General features: G+C 33.4%; 1 protein-coding gene across 3 annotated transcripts in view; it reads right to left on the reverse strand.

The window, feature by feature from the left end:
- Window positions 1–536: 536 nt before the first annotated feature.
- LOC101797591 (guanine nucleotide-binding protein G(i) subunit alpha-1) overlaps window positions 537–17,457 on the reverse strand; it is a 36,017-nt gene continuing 19,096 nt past the window's right edge. For 2 of the 3 annotated variants that reach the window (XM_038187695.2, XM_021270347.4), the window contains exons 2-8: window positions 15,494–15,536; window positions 15,270–15,411; window positions 11,075–11,232; window positions 9,986–10,114; window positions 4,998–5,127; window positions 3,550–3,703; window positions 537–2,639 (exon numbers count right to left, since the gene is read on the reverse strand). In XM_038187695.2, the coding sequence (XP_038043623.2) occupies window positions 2,449–2,639; window positions 3,550–3,703; window positions 4,998–5,127; window positions 9,986–10,114; window positions 11,075–11,232; window positions 15,270–15,411; window positions 15,494–15,536 (947 nt within the window). In that variant the 3' untranslated portion in view covers window positions 537–2,448. The remainder of the gene's footprint in view (window positions 2,640–3,549; window positions 3,704–4,997; window positions 5,128–9,985; window positions 10,115–11,074; window positions 11,233–15,269; window positions 15,412–15,493; window positions 15,537–17,457) is intronic. The other variant, XM_038187699.2, reaches the window with a different exon arrangement.

Below are 17,457 nucleotides of genomic sequence, written 5' to 3' on the forward strand. Positions count from 1 at the left end.
TTAACATATACAGGAGTTCTCAAATTAAATTTAACAAATTAATTTCTACCAACAATCTAATTTTGGAAAGTTCTTGATGGATGTGATCAATTATATACTTGGCCTTTAATATTTGAATATGAACAATTTTTGTACAGTCGTTTTATAAAACTAGACAAAGAACCACTACAGAGAGAACATCCATAAGGAAACATACCAGCTGTCAGCTCAGTAAGTCAAAAAAGACAAGCTCATCCTCCTGGACTCAAAAACAAAAGTATTTCAGAATTTTGTTCTGTGTTAAGACACAAGTATTGCAGAAAATACCAGTCAGGAAATTCCCAAAATTCTCAAATTGAAGCTGTTAGGAACAGTAGTTGTGGAAAAATATTTAGAAACTAAACTGAAAATGACAATTTTATGCTCATTATTGTTTTTCTGTTTCTTGCAAAAACTTTTGCCTTTGTATCTTCTAATTTTTACTACCTAGTTATCTCCATAGGATGGATGCAGAAATATTTCTATCAGCATCTTTAAGGAAGAACATTTCTTTCAAGCAAGGCACAAAATTTAGATTTATTTATGCAATTTGATTAATCCCAATTTTTGTTTACATCAAGTACAAAAACCAACTTGAACGTAGGTGTAAATACAATTTCCACAAAGTAGTTCAATGAGATTTAAAATCAGTTACATATCCAGAACTGTAAAGCACAATTAAAAGCAGCCCAGGATATACAGATTGTTTACGATAACTGCTGAAAGATTTCAATGTATGAATATATTTAACAACCTCCAGTAATAAATTAGAAATTCCTTTCTAACCTTTCACTTGAAACACACGTATTAATTCTGTACCTAAGAAAGGAAACATCAAAGCATAAGAAGTGCAGTTTTACTTAAGCTGAGGCCTAAATGAAACATATGCACAATTAAAAATTAAATAACAGAACAATGAGTTGAATATTTTGGTTGAACATTTCTAAGACATATAAGCTACGATAATATAGAAAAATAGCAACAGATTCAAAGACTTATTCTCAAAGAACTTACAGTGTACTGTAGCTGCCTGGAATATTCTAAACAAGTATAGAAAATCATACTTCCAAGTTTGGTATGTTTGTATTTTCTAGATGACATACATTTGAGACAACCATCCATGAACTTATTTACAAATAGAAGCTTATTCCTTTTAAAATAGGTATAAAAATCAGTTTTGGCACTAACCATAAGGCAATGGATGACAAATAACTAAGATTGCAAGCACAACCAGAAGAAAATCATAATCTTTAACTTATTACTTAAAGTGAGTACAAGACTTTAAATATCACTAAATTTAAAAAAAATCAGTATCTGCAAAATCACTGAATCACCTTACTCAACATAATGAAGATTCTTTTTTATATGTAATAGGAAATAGCTTTAATTCATGAAAACGTTGTGCCATGTCTAGTCGGAGAACTTAATATTTCTGTGGTTATTAAATTATCAAAATAGTTTTAGTTTTATTACCAGAAGATAGCAAAGAGTTAAAGGAGAACACAATTTTAATTCTCAATAATAATAATAATAATAAAATCATATTACTCTGAAGTCCTGCCTTTGTTAATGGCATTTTTTAAAGACCATTCACTCCAGTGAGTAAAGACCACTGTGTCTTTTTTTTTCTACAAGTGTATTTGTGTATTTTTAACTTCCTTTTTGCATTTCTATGAGTTTCAATAATAGCTGAACCTTAAAATTCAATTTCTCAGTGTTGCCACGTTTGTGCTGCAAAGACTGTAAACCCAGATTTCATAAGCTGTGAATTTAAGTTTTAAAAATATTTTTTTCATTTACCCTAAATTTATAAAAACGTTTTTTCAAAACTTAAGGCAAAAAAAACAAGTTTTATTGGTTGAGTTTTTTTAAATGTGAGCAGGTGTATGAGGCTGTTTAAATATCAAAAAAGCTAACGCCATATACAATATTACCAACAAAAGTAATAAGGCAGCATGCACCCTCAAGATGAAAAGAAAATTTAATTTTACAAGATGTTTAAATAATCCAAAGGCAAAAAGTGTCTGTCTCCTCTAACAGTATCTTCATAAACCATGGAAATTTTAGAGGACACCAAATTACTAAAATATTCCATTCAACGTTTATACAAATACATTACTACAAGTTTACATACAGTCAAAAGACATCTCAGTGTTACCTAATTACTTAAATTTACAAGACAAACATAAATAAAGCTGTTAAAACAGGCAAGTACAGTACTGATCTATCATTCAGCACAACATATTTTGTATTTCTTTCAACTTGAAACCAATCAGATTAGAATTGTGCGAAGTCATTCTTCAAACCTAAAAATAAAATAAAGAGAATTAAGTATATGTATGCAAGTTTCACACAACATTGGCATGTTCCAAATGCCTAAGTCCTTTTTTCAGGCATATAATTTACCATTTAACAACCTCTTCTCTGTTCTTAGAATAGGCCACAGTCTTTAAGGTTATTTTTAATAATGACATCAGTTACAGCATCGAAAACAAACTGCACATTTTTTGTATCTGTGGCACATGTGAAGTGAGTGTAGATTTCCTTTGTGTCTTTTCTCTTGTTAAGATCTTCAAACTGACATTGAATGTAAGCAGCTGCTTCTTCGTAAGTGTTTGATCCTAGAAGGAAAAAATTACTCAGGTTTCAAACAGGAAGAACAAGATGTATATTATATCTTTGAGGGAAGTTATTTCCAAATAGTAACTTAAATAAATAGCTACTTAAACCTAAAAAGGAGTATGCTGATTTAAGTAACCTCACAATCCCTGCTTTACAACAAAATGTATAGGAAACCCTATGGACATATTTTTAATAATAATAGACTAAGGACTGCAGGAAGAGTATTTACTGCAGTGGTAGATGGAACAAATCATTACTGACTAAACGCTCTTCCCTAGACTAGGATATTTTACTTCCTTCGCTTTCACTTTTTATATTTTTAACACGTTTGTTTATTTCCAGCCAATGTCCGATGTCCGTTAAGTTACAAACAAATAGCATATATATTTTTCCTAGGCCTTTTTTTTTTTTTTTTTTTCACTCCAATCTAATATCTTCCGTACAATAGAACAGTCTGGAGTTACAATGAAAATGATACATAACTAGTCTAAGACTTATTATAAGACTTATTAGATAAACTTTTGCTATGTATTTCCTGAACAAGCCAACTACTTCTTATATATACTCTCCATTCAAATAAACTCTGATGTATGCTTAGGGATTTCTGCCCAGTTAAAAAAAAAAAGTACAAAAGACAGGAGGACAACAGAATAAAAAATGGGCTAAATAGATTAGGCTGACAAGCACTGCAGCACTAATGTAAATGCTACCAGTGGACCAGCATTATTTCATCTGGTTGAAAAGATTAATCTTACTTCAGCACTATTTTATTTGTGACTCATAAAAAAAAAATCTACCAACTTAAACTGCATTTTACTGAAATAATTTAGACACCTAGAGTTATTAAATTCCTCCTAATTTGTGCATCAAAAATAAGGAAATTACTTGACATTTGCCCATTCCCAATACCTGCATATTCAGGGTAGCAAATAGTGAGAGGACTCCTCTTGATTTTTTCTTCAAAAAGATCTTTCTTGTTCAGGAAGAGAATAATAGAAGTGTCTGTGAACCATTTATTGTTGCAGATACTGTCAAACAACTTCATGCTTTCATGCATCCGATTCTGTAATTTGGAAAACAAAACACAAACAAACAAACAAAAAAATCTTACTGTATTTTATCAGACTTCAGCAGTAAAAGCAGGATACATATTTTTTGTTAGCTACAAATTAACTAGGTAAGTTGTAAGACTAATCTAAATTTCCAGCATGCAGAACCATATTTTACCAAGAGAAACACAGAAAGGCCAAAGAACACTTTCATGAACCTAACGATATTTAAGTTTTATTCCAACATAAATGATTCCATGATACAACGAAGGTTTAAGCAACTGCTTTTTGATTTTTCTTTTCTCATTTCCAGGCTTAAGTTTTTTCTAATATGATAGGAATTTTTAGTGTGGTTTGACATTTTGCAGTAAGGATATTATAGAAAGGTTTCCAAGTAACCTGAATTTGCCTTACACTTATTAGATCTTTTGAAAATTGAAAATTAAATTCTGCATGTAGTCAAGATTCCATCATAAGGAAAGGAGTAGTTCCAAAGAAGTAGAGAATTAAAAGAGCAGTTTGGTGGGTTTAAAAATAAATAAAGAATGAAAGAAAGAAATAAAATAACTCTGTAGAAAAATTATCTAACATGTAAGTAATTTGGCAATGCTTCCAGCCATTTACGTTGCAGGATAACAGATATGACCTATTTTGACAACATTTGACTTGCTGTTTTTTTTCTTCTTTTTTTTTTTTTCTTTCCTTTCCTCCTCCAACAGCATTTTGCAAGAAGCTACAGAACACGAGGACTCTGTTAATGATTTACACACAACAGACTAGCATCACTTTCAACTACCCAGATAATAAAAAGCATACACTCTGTGCACATTGATGTGGGAGGAGTCACATCTAGAAAGAAGAGAAAGCATAGAAAAGGAAAAAGAAAACAAAAGATTTCTACAACTAAGGAAAAAGAACTGAGTAAAACATTTGGGAAGAAGAAAAACATGAAGGCTGAAGAAATGAAACAAAACGTAGGAAAGTAGAAAGAGAAAAAGCCATTTCTTATTATATATTGCTAGCACCTTTAAAAATGCTAGGATGTGTACTCCTGACATCCTCATTAATTTTTATCCTTTGAAATATGAAAAAATGCAACTGAAAGAATACTTGTCTTGATGTATGCCTGAGAATATGAGGAAGTATTTTTGAAACTTGAAAGCACAAACTATCATCATTTCTCTAAAACCTTTCACACAAAGACTATGTATTATAAAGGAGTACTACTGTAAGAGATACTGAGCTTCCCTTTCAAATTTATTCAGTTTCTATATAGCAACTACACTACTTCAACACCAAGGTACTTGCCATTTCCTCATCTTCAGCCAAAACCAAGTCATAATCACTTAACGCCACACAGAAAATAATTGCTGTAACACCCTCAAAACAATGAATCCACTTCTTCCGCTCTGATCTTTGGCCTCCAACATCAAACATTCTGTAAAACAGAAGTACAAAGCAGGAAATGAACTTTGGAATTTCCAGCTTTCTGAATGTTAAGTGATAAACTCTGAAATCATCAGCTGTGCAAGCTTGATCAAGGAACTTTGAAAAACAGCATAAAATCTGCAACATTTATTTCAATTTAACATTTCAGCATAAAAACAACCTTAAAAAACACTTAGAAGTTTTACTATACATTTCTCAAAACATAAGAGAGTGAGTTGAAAGGTATATAAAACTGCTTATTTATAAATAAATTGTACAATTACAAATAACTTCATTAATGAAATTAATTGTAATCTATAGAAAAAAATACACAATGTTAGCTTAAAAAAGTGCAAACTATATGAAAGTTTTTCAATCTTTCCCCCAAATGAATGAAAAGTCTTAAGTAATAAAAGGTCAAGAATATAAAATTCTTTACAACTAAGGGCAGAGCTGTCTGTTTCAGTACTCAGGAGAAAAATGCTATACTAAGAAAGTTGGACACAAACAACACTTTGTTATTGTTGTTAGCTCAGTATTCTGAATCCAAATCTAAATGTAAAATATATTTCTCAGTTTTTCATATTTAACCTGGAATCTCTAAAAACTGATGATTTTCAACTTATCTCTACTAAAATCTATTACAACCTGATTTTTTCAGCTGACATGTTTAAACAGGTTTTTTATTTTTTTTTTATGAGACACTAAATATTATTTTAAAATTCTCTTCTTAAAAGACAAAATAGGCATCAAATAATAAGGAATAATGATAATTTCCCCTCAAATAAAGACACTTTTTGGAAATGCAGTTAGGTGGAAAAAATGAGATATAAAGGTGTTTTGTTTGTTGGTTTGGTTTTTGAATTCTCAGCTTTCCTGGAATAGAGTAAAAGGAAAAGACCACACTCCAGAAGTTAGCAGCAGATGATCAACAAATTACTACTCTATAACGCTATTTGCTTTTCTCTGCTATCTACGTTCCTTACTGGCCATTTCCTAACTGTTCTGAGCTACAATGACTGAACTTCTCATATCATTATGTACTTCAAGTATTTTGGAGGCCAGATATAATGAACTAAACCAATAAATAAATAACTTCATCAAAAAGAGGGTAACAGTGCTATCCTGAAACAAACGTACATAGCTGAATCTTCTCAGTAGGACAGAGCACTGACTTTTTCACCTGTCTCTTTCCTGTCAGTCACAGAACAAGAAGTCTTGTTTCAAATTCTTGTGATTACTTACAGTTTCAAAACAATGTGAAAAGGTCATCATATGACTTCCCAGGCTTGCTTAGCAAATACTCTATCATGCAAAAATTGATTTTTTCCTCCTAGTTAGGAGGAAGAGCAGAAAGAGCAGTCAGGCACTGGGATGGCTTGCCCGGAACAGGTAGAGTCCCCGTTCCTGGGGGTGTTCAAGGAAAGGTTGGATGTGGTGCTTAGGGACATGGTTTAGTAGGTGACATTGGTGGTAGTGGGATGGTTGGACCAAATGATCTTGGAGGGCTTTTCCAACCTTAATGATTCTATGAAAGCCTTATTTGGTTATAGAATGCCATATGACCAGGGAAAGAATTCTAAAGTAACAACTGTTAAGACACATAATTATAACTCCTGTAAAGGTATTCCAGCATGGACTGAATCATTCACTGAGGTCTTTTGGTAGACAGCATGGCATGTAGGCTTGAACAACAACATATCTCATTGTTCATAGAACATACCAGAATATAAATAAGTAACTAAGAAATTAAGAAAATTGTTCCTTGTACATTTTCTGTGGATACTAGCTTTTAAGGAACATGATAAATTAGAAGCTTTGTACCAATGGCAGTGCTGTAATATCAAACTGCAAATCATAAGGCACCACTCAATACAAAAATATTATTACTAAGATGATACTGAGATGTGTAAGGAAACATGGCACAAAATTGCACATGAATAAAGAACCGTGTTAAAAAAAAAAACTCTTTCAAAGAACTGCAAAAATATGACATCCTCATGCACATCCTCGTGCATTTGGTGCTTTTATGGTATTTCATGGTCATTATGCCAATCATCATTTTGACTTGTGCAGACTACATTGCCAGGATGGATTCTGGGAAGTGAGGGAAAATGCATAAGACTGAAGACTTCCAGAAGATAAAAGAAAGTGTAATTTTCAGTTTATATGAGAAGATGCTGATTTTCACCAGAAATCTCTGTTTCAGCTCAGAATAGACTCTCCATCAGTGGCATTATTTTACCAATGATGTCTGGTTTTGGGTTTGTCTTTCTAACAGTGCACTGAAATGTCCAGTACTTTACAAAAAACACCTTTTCGCACTCATCTTTGATTTTTTTTACATGCTAAAACTTAGTGCTAGGTGAAGTTTTGGCACCAGTTGGACAGAACATCTCAACAGAAAGTAGTAAGAGCCTGATGGTTTGGCTTTTGTCATGAAGGTTCTTTTACATATTATATCAGTACAGAGAAAGACAGGCACAGAAGAATTATTTGGCACAAAAAATTCTTAAAAAAAAAAAAAAAAAAGAAAAAAAAGAAAAAAGATAAGGTTGCAGTATCTTTCCAAATAATTAGCCATTCCAAACAGAGCTATCTCAAAGCTCCTAAGTCGTGCATCTCCCCATTCGAAGCCTGTATATACAGACTATTAGGTCACAGCCCCAGCACACAAACACTGACAGCAGCTGCCTGACCTGCAGACGAATTTAAAAGTTTTAAAGAATGAGAAGCTTAAATGCTTTACGTATTTCTCCTCCTAATGTGTGAGTGTTTTGTGCAAGCCCATCCTTTTGGTTCTAGAACTCATACTGCAGTCAATGGTTCAGCTACTCAAAAGAATCATGTATTGCTTATTCATGATAAATTTGTCTACAACAAACTACAAGAAATACAATGCAGTGCTGGAAGAAAGTTTGTAACAGCCAAATCTACCTCCCTTATCTAAAGAATGATGTCATTAAAGAAATGCTTTATTGACTTTCCATTCCATTTCCTTAAAGAAAGCAAACATTTCCAGTGAGATTGGTGGCTATGCCATATTAAGACAAATTCACTGTACTAAAGGGAAAGCACTAAAGATGCTTCTGCAGTCATCACCCTACTTATCTATGTTACTTAGCTATATAGGTAGCTCTCTAAAGGGTTTATCAGCAATTGTGCAAATTTAAGGATTTGTGCAACGTATTTCATTACCACGTTGTTTTTTTGTAACTAGTGTTGCCAGATTTGACATGCTCTGTTTCTTTCAGGTTATTTAATCTGTGAATATGATTCCAGTACCCATACGAAATATGAAAAATGTGACATAGGCCAAAAGAATACCAGTTATTTATTGTGATTTTTGAGTTTAAGGTTATACGAGTCGTTTATTTTCTCCCTCCAAGCCCCAACCTTGTAGAAGACTTATTATTTGACAAATATTTTAAGGTAGGGTGGGTGGTTACCAAAAAAAGGTAAGATAACTATCTGGAAAGTCTCACTTTTATTAAAACTGAAAGCATCTTTGATCATCTCACTTTTCTGTTTTCCCCAGGTTGTAAGAGGAGGTGTGGGGTACAAACTTAAATAGAAAACCAACTGATTTAGATAATCTTTTACATAAGATTAATTGAACCCCCATCAGCTGCAATTTGTCGTTTTTAGACATCTTAAATTGTTCTGAGTCACTATATTTCTATTAAATATATATATATATATATATATATATATATATATATATATAGAGAGAGAGAGAGAGAGAGAGAGAGAGAGAGAGAGAGAGAATAGAAGGAAACATTAAAAGAAAAAAAAAAAGGTTTGTCTTTCTGACCAAAACCTGTTGGAATTATTATAACCTCTAACAAGGTCTTCTGCTTAGGTATACTATTATGCAAGCGATAATCCTCATTCTTATTGCCCATTTAATATGTTCCACAAAAACATTTTCATAAGCATTTTCAAAATCATTTCCAAGATTACTCCTTAAGAACTTAAAAAGAAAAAAGGATTCCTCAGAACACTTTAAGAGCTATTATTTCATGGAAGAAAAAAATGCGTACACTTAAACCCTTAAAATTAAGAAACAAAATATATTTTCCACAGTACTGGTGATGTTGAAATATCAATATTACAACACTTACTAAGCAATTACATAAAAACCAGAATTTTCCATGACAATTCTGAACAAATTTACTCTATAGATGTTCTGACAACTATGCCTACACAATCTAAAATATACATACAATGCAATTTTTACTGAGATTTCTCTTCATTCTTGCTAATCAGGAGTAGTTACAATAGTATTACATTTATATTATTCTTTGCTTTCATCATGGATGCCTTAGGACATAAAATGGTTAGAATATTAATGTTGTTTTGTAAACCTCACATCACAGGGAACATAAATCACAGTCTTTCATCACTAAATAAAGTACTACCTTAAAAAACTACCAGTTTTGAATTCAGTTCTCCATGAAAATTGAGTTGTTTTTTTAACAAGAGCAACAAGTGTTTACAAGCCTCCAGTTCTACAACAGAATTTAAATGGAAAAATCTGATAGCACAGCTACATATTAATGCAATACAATATTGAGTATTATGAGATTTGATTTACATAGAAAGTGTCTTTAAAAAAAGCTTCCAATATAAACAAAGCATTTATTACTTAATATCTCCATATTTATTATGAGTTATGATAGGATTTCAACTGACTCCCATTTGCCTTCAGAAAATGGAGCCAAGCATGAAGAAGCTTTTCAGCTAAAAGTAAAATAATCAAAATTGTGGCTATACAAAATTTGCTAAATTGCATTACTGAAAGTGTACCCACAAGAACTTTACAGAAGCCATAACAGACAGATAAACATGCAATATAATTTACATACTTAAAGTGAAGATCTTTGAAAGTAAAGTGAGTTTCCACTATTCCTGTAGTTTTCACTCTAGTCCTCAGAACATCCTGTTGGGTTGGAATGTAGCTGGTTTGTGCTATCCTGTCCAAGTCATTCAAGTAACTGAAGATAAAAATAAACACTGCTTTCAGTTATTCCTAAAATAGTAATCAGATAATTGCAAACAATCACAGAAGTCCTAGGTCTATTCATTACATTGTACCTGACTTTTATATGAACTCTCTGATATAAGACAGAAACAATTATTTTCCTGCTAATTTTTTTTTTTTTTGAAGTTTTAGATACACTTTCATCCTAGAAGAAAACATATACAACTGACCCCAATACAAAGGACTATTATGAAATTCCAGGATGTAAATTTCCACATTTACCAATTTCCATGTTTGTTCCACATTTACCAATTTTATTTGTATTAACTAGAAGACAACCTTCATTTTTGTAACCTCTTAGTGAACTACAATTTTCTTTGAACTATAAAGCAGAAACTAATTACTCTGGAACTGATAACAGGTGTGAAAAGGACAACCCAGTATGTTGGCCAGAATTAATAAATATTTTTAGACAATGCTAAATATATGATCAATATAACTTTATATTGAGAATTTCTAATTACACATTTTTTACAACATTAAACTCCAGTCACTGATAATTAATATTAATATTGTGCTGCATACCAAGAAGAGTGAAGTTTCTCATAATAATACAAATCTTACTTGTGCTTTTTGCATAGTGATAGAAAATATATCAAGTTCTCTCTTTACTGTAACCAGAAGTGTGCAATTTTCAGGATAAAATAATATGACCAACTTTCTTATGAAATTGGGGAAGAATTTTTCTTAAAAAACACTGAACAGAGGAGGTAAGTCATCCTCCAAATTATTTAAATTCAGTTATACCACACCTCTTCCTCTCCACTCTGACCCAAAGCAGACAAAATCTTTGTCTAGGTACTTCTAAATTTTCTATTTGTATGGGAACAGAATTACTCAAATGTTAGCCTTCCCTTTTATTCCTTTAGCTACTACTTGAAAACAGAAGTATTGTTTGTCACATAGTACTTACTAGGCAGCAGAGTCATTAAGCTGGTATTCTCTAGATCTGTTGAAACAAGCCTGTACTCCACTGTCTTTCCACAGTCTTTTGATAACGCCAGCAAGCTCTGCAGTCATAAATCCTTCTTCTGCTGCTCCAGCTAACACAAAGAGTTGACGAGCATCATCCTTTAGTGTGCAAACAAAGTGGAAAGAACAAACATTAAGAAATATAACAAAGGTATACTACCTTCTCCTGTCACTCAGGATTAATAATTACATTCAGTAAAGGAGTAGGTTACTTAACCTAGTATACATTAATGTAACCAAACAAAAAATGAAAGAAAGCAATTAGTTTTCTACACAGACTATGACTTCCCACCTTTTTTCAACAACATAAAAAGACAAGGCCACTCAGTTTCACATAAGATGACAAAACTTCTCATCAGTTTGTCACTTGAAATGAACTTCTATAAATGGAAGTAGTAACATATGTTAAAGTCTAACATTGACCTTATTTGCTTAGCATATGCCAGAAACTGAATAGAACAGTTACAATGCATATTAGAACCTTTGGATATGCAGATGTATATTGACTGCAGAAGACACATTAATTGTGTAACATTCAATAGATTTGTTTGGAATTGACAAATATTCATTAGTAAAGAGAAATATACTTAAAACTTTTCCAGATAAATCAGTTACACATATCCATCAACTTAACTATTCTACATAGACCAAGGTTTCTTGGTAACTCCATGTCAAGAAATCAAGTGGGTTTTTTGTTTGTTTGGTCACATATTTTGGTTTGTTTTTAAGAAAAACAGCAATTGGTGCATTCATATAATGACTGCCTCTGAAAATGAGGCTATTGTAGTACAGGACATCAATCCAGCAGTCTCCTTTAACAGAATTTGAATAGTTGTCTAACTTATCCAATTCTGACTGAGAAAAGAGACTAAAAATGTTAGATCTGTAAGATACTGGAGAAAAAAAAATACAGCAGCTGGGTAGAGGAAAAACATCCACATTAAAAATTTAATGGGAGTAGCTGCCTGACTGTAGTTACAGTTTGTATGTGATCTATTGCCAAGGTGTGCCAGCCAGCAAAATCAGCATATTTGTGGCCTGTAACTACTACCCACAGCATGTACTGTTTGTCCAATAAATAAAAGAAAGAACAGATGAAAAGGGAAAAAGAACAAAGGTGAAAAGAGAGGGGTTTAGGTAAATCAGCTGGGAACTGAAAGAATTTCAAGAAAGAGAATTAAAAATGCAACATGTAAAGTTATTCTCACAGAATAGCAAGTATAGATACTGATGCAAATCTATAGAAAAAAAAAAAAAACAGTTTCTATCACCTTTGCTGTTCAAACAATAAGCTGTGAGGAATAACATTTTCAGGATAAACATGGAAAGTAATGGTTATTCTAAAGAGATTGCCTGCTGTAGGCTTAAATAGTCAATGGTTTTATGACAACTAACAGGGAAATTGTTTGCAGATAAATTGAGTAACACTGATACTCACAGCCTGGAAACAAAAAGCTTGCTGTTAAGTCAACTCAAGGTAGACTTGAAGACATTTACACCTATCTGTGTCTATAAACAAGTAGTTATACATATAAACAACAGGTAACTAAGACATAGGTCTTGTGAAAGCTACAATTCTAAAAATGGACATCTGTCAAAAAAATGAACAGAGTGCTGATTATTTGTACATCCACAAGAAAAATTGCCAATAAGAGTTCAGTGGATTGGAATAATAATTGCATAAAAAGAAAGAGAATTAAAGATCAAAGAGTAGGATAGTCAGATCTCACTGACTGTAGCTTCAACAATATGCCCGCATAAAAGAAACTTGAATGACAATTCTGGTTTTGAAAGTTGTTTGTGGATGAAAATGTCAAGGATCTACAACTGACAGAAACCACAGATCTTGAAGGATGAGCCAATATATTAGAATACATGATAGAAACCGGAAATCATTAGCCAGTCCTGTCATGAACTATTAAAATGTCATTTCACACCTACCATGGTCTGACTTTACATGCAAAACTTACTGTTTCAAATAGCTCTATAAGTTCTCTCTCTATATTCTCTAATATTGTTGGACTTTTTTTTTTCTTTTTATTGCAAGGGTGGAAGAGGGAGCAAGAAGAGAATTAGTTTCTTATTAAAATAGTTGGGCTTTTAAAAATAGAAGTGTTATTTGTTACCTCCATATACCTTTTTTAATCATGGCAAGTACTAGATACCATAAATAATATAGGACAGAATCACGGAATTTCTAGGTTGGAAGAGACCTCAAGATCATCGAGTCCAACCTCTGACCTAACACTAACAAGTCCTCCACTAAACCATATCACTATGGACATAACAGCTGACTCCTGTTTTCATTATTAGCCAATGTTAGATAATTTCCTTTAATCACGCTGCAACAAGGCTGCTTCCATTCAAGTCTAATACTGGCTTTCTCTAAAGAGAATGCAGATCACCAAAACCTGCCTAGGTGCTAGGGGATAGACAGTTATTTCACAACCATCCTCGACAAAAGTTTACATTATCACTTATATAATTCTCTGAATTTGACAGATCATTTCAAGTTGATACCATACATAGAACAACTTTAAAAATCTTGCTAGTTACTTTAGCTGATCACACCTAAACTCACTCCTCACTCTCTTTTCTTTTCACATGTATTTAGTAACAGGCATCTACCACCTGCCTTTTCCAAACGTTAACTGCCAGACTCTAGACAGGACTTCATCAAACAAATACTGAACTAACATGCAGTAAGATTCCACTCCTGCCCTGCCAAACTTTGGTCTCGAGATACAACACAAAACATGAAAACAATGCTAGAGAGGAATAACAAAACAACACAAAGCTTTTACTAGTTACATTTACAGTTAAGCAGGTTTCAGATGGAATTAACATATGTACATAAACTAAAAATGATAAAAGACTTGAAAGAAAATTGTCTAATAATTTACATGTGACTACCAAACAGACTTAAGATTTCACTTACAACTTCAATACCCACTTCACGTAACATTTGTCTTTGTGACACATACCCAATGCATCAAACAAGGTTATTGAGGTCACGCTCTTTTTTAAGCTGTCAATAAGATTTTGAACACAAGACTTTATCAAGAATGAAGCATTTGCATACTATTTCTTATTTTTCAAGACTCCCCTCCCAACTGTAATTCAATCTTAACACAATGAAAAGAACCTAATTATGACAGTATATCCCTCCAACTACCTTACATATTTATTTCAATACATGAAGAACGAAATTTCTTCCTCCAATCTTCCTGTAAGATAGCTGATATCTATACTAGTTGGCACCCCCTCTCACTAATGTCTATGCAAAGAAAATAAAGCCACAAATCCTGAATTAAATTACAGTGCTGTTCAGACTAGGAACTTTGGTGATATATATCAGCACTGCAGCACAGAGGTGACTCCTCCAAACAGCGCACAAGCAAAAACGATTAAGGAAGCATTTTATAGAGAGATTTTGAGCATCGATCTCCCTGATCAGACAGGGACACAAACAGATTCACCACAGGTAAGAGTACAGGGTTAGGATTTGAGAAGATAATAAGCAAAAAGGATCAGTTCTGAAGACTATATCTAATAAGTGGATGAAATTGGATTCAAAATGTACAGGAAAGCCTAGAAAAGATCTCAGATTTCTTGGGAAAAATCCCTAATCCATGCGGTATGATGAAAAGAATGGATAGCAGCAGCAAGTATCCAGCCTGTGACTTAGAGTACAATAAAGTTATCCACACTGGAAATCAGTATGTGATATGGGATACAGTCCAGAGGTGGGAATGTTTTAGGCACTACTGTGCCTACAAGTCGATAGAGAAGTGCAGAGGACAGATAGATGCCTACCTGCCTACTAATAAGTATGACTACACAGCTTGTTGTTTTTTCAAAAAAGCTGTAACACTCAGGTGTTTAGTTCTCCAAATTTAGATACAATTTGGAGAATTGTATCTAAACCAAATAGGTGTTCTGAATCAATGAAGAGCTGATTGCTCTGTAGAGCATTGTGCCGTGATAGAAAACTAAATGACATTCATCTTTATCAAACCATCTAACCTACAAAGATTTTTAGATAGAAGAGATTTTTTTTCCAGGAAATAACAATGGACAAAAACTGAAAATGAGTTTTATGAACTTTATATGTGCATGTGTACTTCAATACTCACAGCCCTGGTTGGATCACCGAAGTCTATCTTCAACCTCCCCATTGCTCTAATGATAGCAATAATGGACTGAATGGTGTTACTGTAGACAACAGCTTTGTACTGTTTACATTCTTCTTCTGAATAACCAGCTTCATGGATAATCCTACGTAAAGAAAATAAATAAATTCTCTATTCAAGTAAAAAAAAAAAAACATTTCTCTGTAAATACATTTTACCATACTTACTTCATTTGTTTGACGATTGTGCTTTTCCCTGATTCACCAGCTCCTGCAAAATAAATGTGAGAAAATTCATTAGACTTCTACTCCTCTTTGACAAGGCATTTAAAGTAAGTTTCTACGTTTCAAGTACCTAACCAATGTAAAAAACTTCGGTAGTTCAAAATGTGCTTCCAGCTGGAAGCTTCAAGATCAAGACATTTTAACATTTTAATACTCAACTCTGAAAAGTTTTTGTAATGCAAACAGATCACCAATTGTCCAATTTCAATATGACCAAAGGAATTTCTAACACCTTTAAAGTTCACTGTGACCAAAGGAAATCACTAGTAAAGGCAAGAAAAAAAAAAGAAAAAGGATAAAAGGGAAATCTGAGAAACTATAAAGCCAGTCAGCCTCACCTTGTTCCTCAGACTAATGATTTAGCAAATATTCCCGTAAGTCACTTCCAGGTCTGAAGAGGACATTAAGTTGTCTGGGAAACACTAGGAAAGATTTATCAAAGGCAAACTGTGTGCAACTACCTTGATAACTTTTTTTATTAGGAAACAGCTGGTTCTGTGGAAGTAGAACACCAAAGGATGTTACTTTGTTTCCAGTAGGGATTCCAATGCCATCTACCATAGTATCCTTGTACCAAATTGGATAAATATTGATGTCAAGGTGTCTGAAAACCTGTATAGACAGCCAAACTTAAAGGCTAGTGATCAATCATTTAAAATCTAACTGGAAGCCAGTTACAAAAGAAAATCTTTGGGAGCTGATATTGGGTTAATACTATTTAAAATGTTCATCAGTGACCTTAAAACCAGGATGGAACGCTCCTGCATTAAGTCTGCAGACATCAGGCTTAGATGTCAGGAAGTAGTCAAAGTGTTGGGAGAACAAAAGTGTTATTCAGAGGGTCCTCAACAAACTAGAGCAGACAGGAACCTCGAGAAACTGAAATAAAGCTGAACTGAAACAAAGTCCTGCACATGGCACAGAATAACCCATGCATTAGATTAATGGGTTAGGGAACTGCCTTACACAAAATGACTGCCGGATCAATGACCTGAACAGTCAGCAGTGAGCTCTTGATGAAATGAAAGTAAGCCACATTCTGAGCTGCTGTACTGGGTCTGTCTGGAAGAGAGACATAGCAGCCCAGATAGTGCTGTACTTTAGATTTGCGGTTAAAACAGTGTTTCTAGCACACCAGCATTTTAACTATTGCTGAAAAGTGCATGCACAGCATCAAGGTTTCCTCACTCTGCCCCTGCCACTAGGCTGAGGTTACAGAATCATAGAATGGTTTGGGTTGGAAAGGAACTTTAAAAAATATCCAGTCCAACCTTTCTGCCATGGGCAGGGACACCTCCCACCAGACCAAGTTGCCCAAAGCCCCATCCAACCTGACACTCAACACTTCAAGGGATGGGGCATCCACAGCTTCTCTGGGCAACCCGGTCCAATGACTCACCACTCTCATAGTAAAGAATTTCCTCCTTATATCTAATCTAAATATTCCCTCTTTTAGTTTAAAACCATTCCCCCTTGCCCTATGACTACACAAATTTCTGATGTCCATGTAAAAGGCTTGGTTTTGACAAACATACTTCATAGAGAGTAGCAACAGTTCTCAGATTCTGAACTGCCACAGAAATTCAGTACAAGGATATTAATGTAAACAGAAAACAGCACTTTACAGAAATATAGGTAAGAAAGATGAACACTAACCTCAACAAGTTGCTGATAAATACCACACATTTTGACAACAAGACAGATTCAGGAACAATAGTTTTATTGGAGAAGGCAAAATCAATGCATACCTTCCAAGAACCAGGGGGCATCATGACAACATCAATACTTGTAATGGCTACCAACTAGAAGACAAGGCCTCTTAACCAACATTACACTTGCAAAGATACAATTATGGAAGTTATTCGTTATTGTGACACCTGAAGCATTTATAAACTAAATTAATACTT

The sequence above is a fragment of the Anas platyrhynchos genome, chromosome 1, assembly GCF_047663525.1.
Source record: "Anas platyrhynchos isolate ZD024472 breed Pekin duck chromosome 1, IASCAAS_PekinDuck_T2T, whole genome shotgun sequence".
Taxonomy (NCBI): domain Eukaryota; kingdom Metazoa; phylum Chordata; class Aves; order Anseriformes; family Anatidae; genus Anas; species Anas platyrhynchos.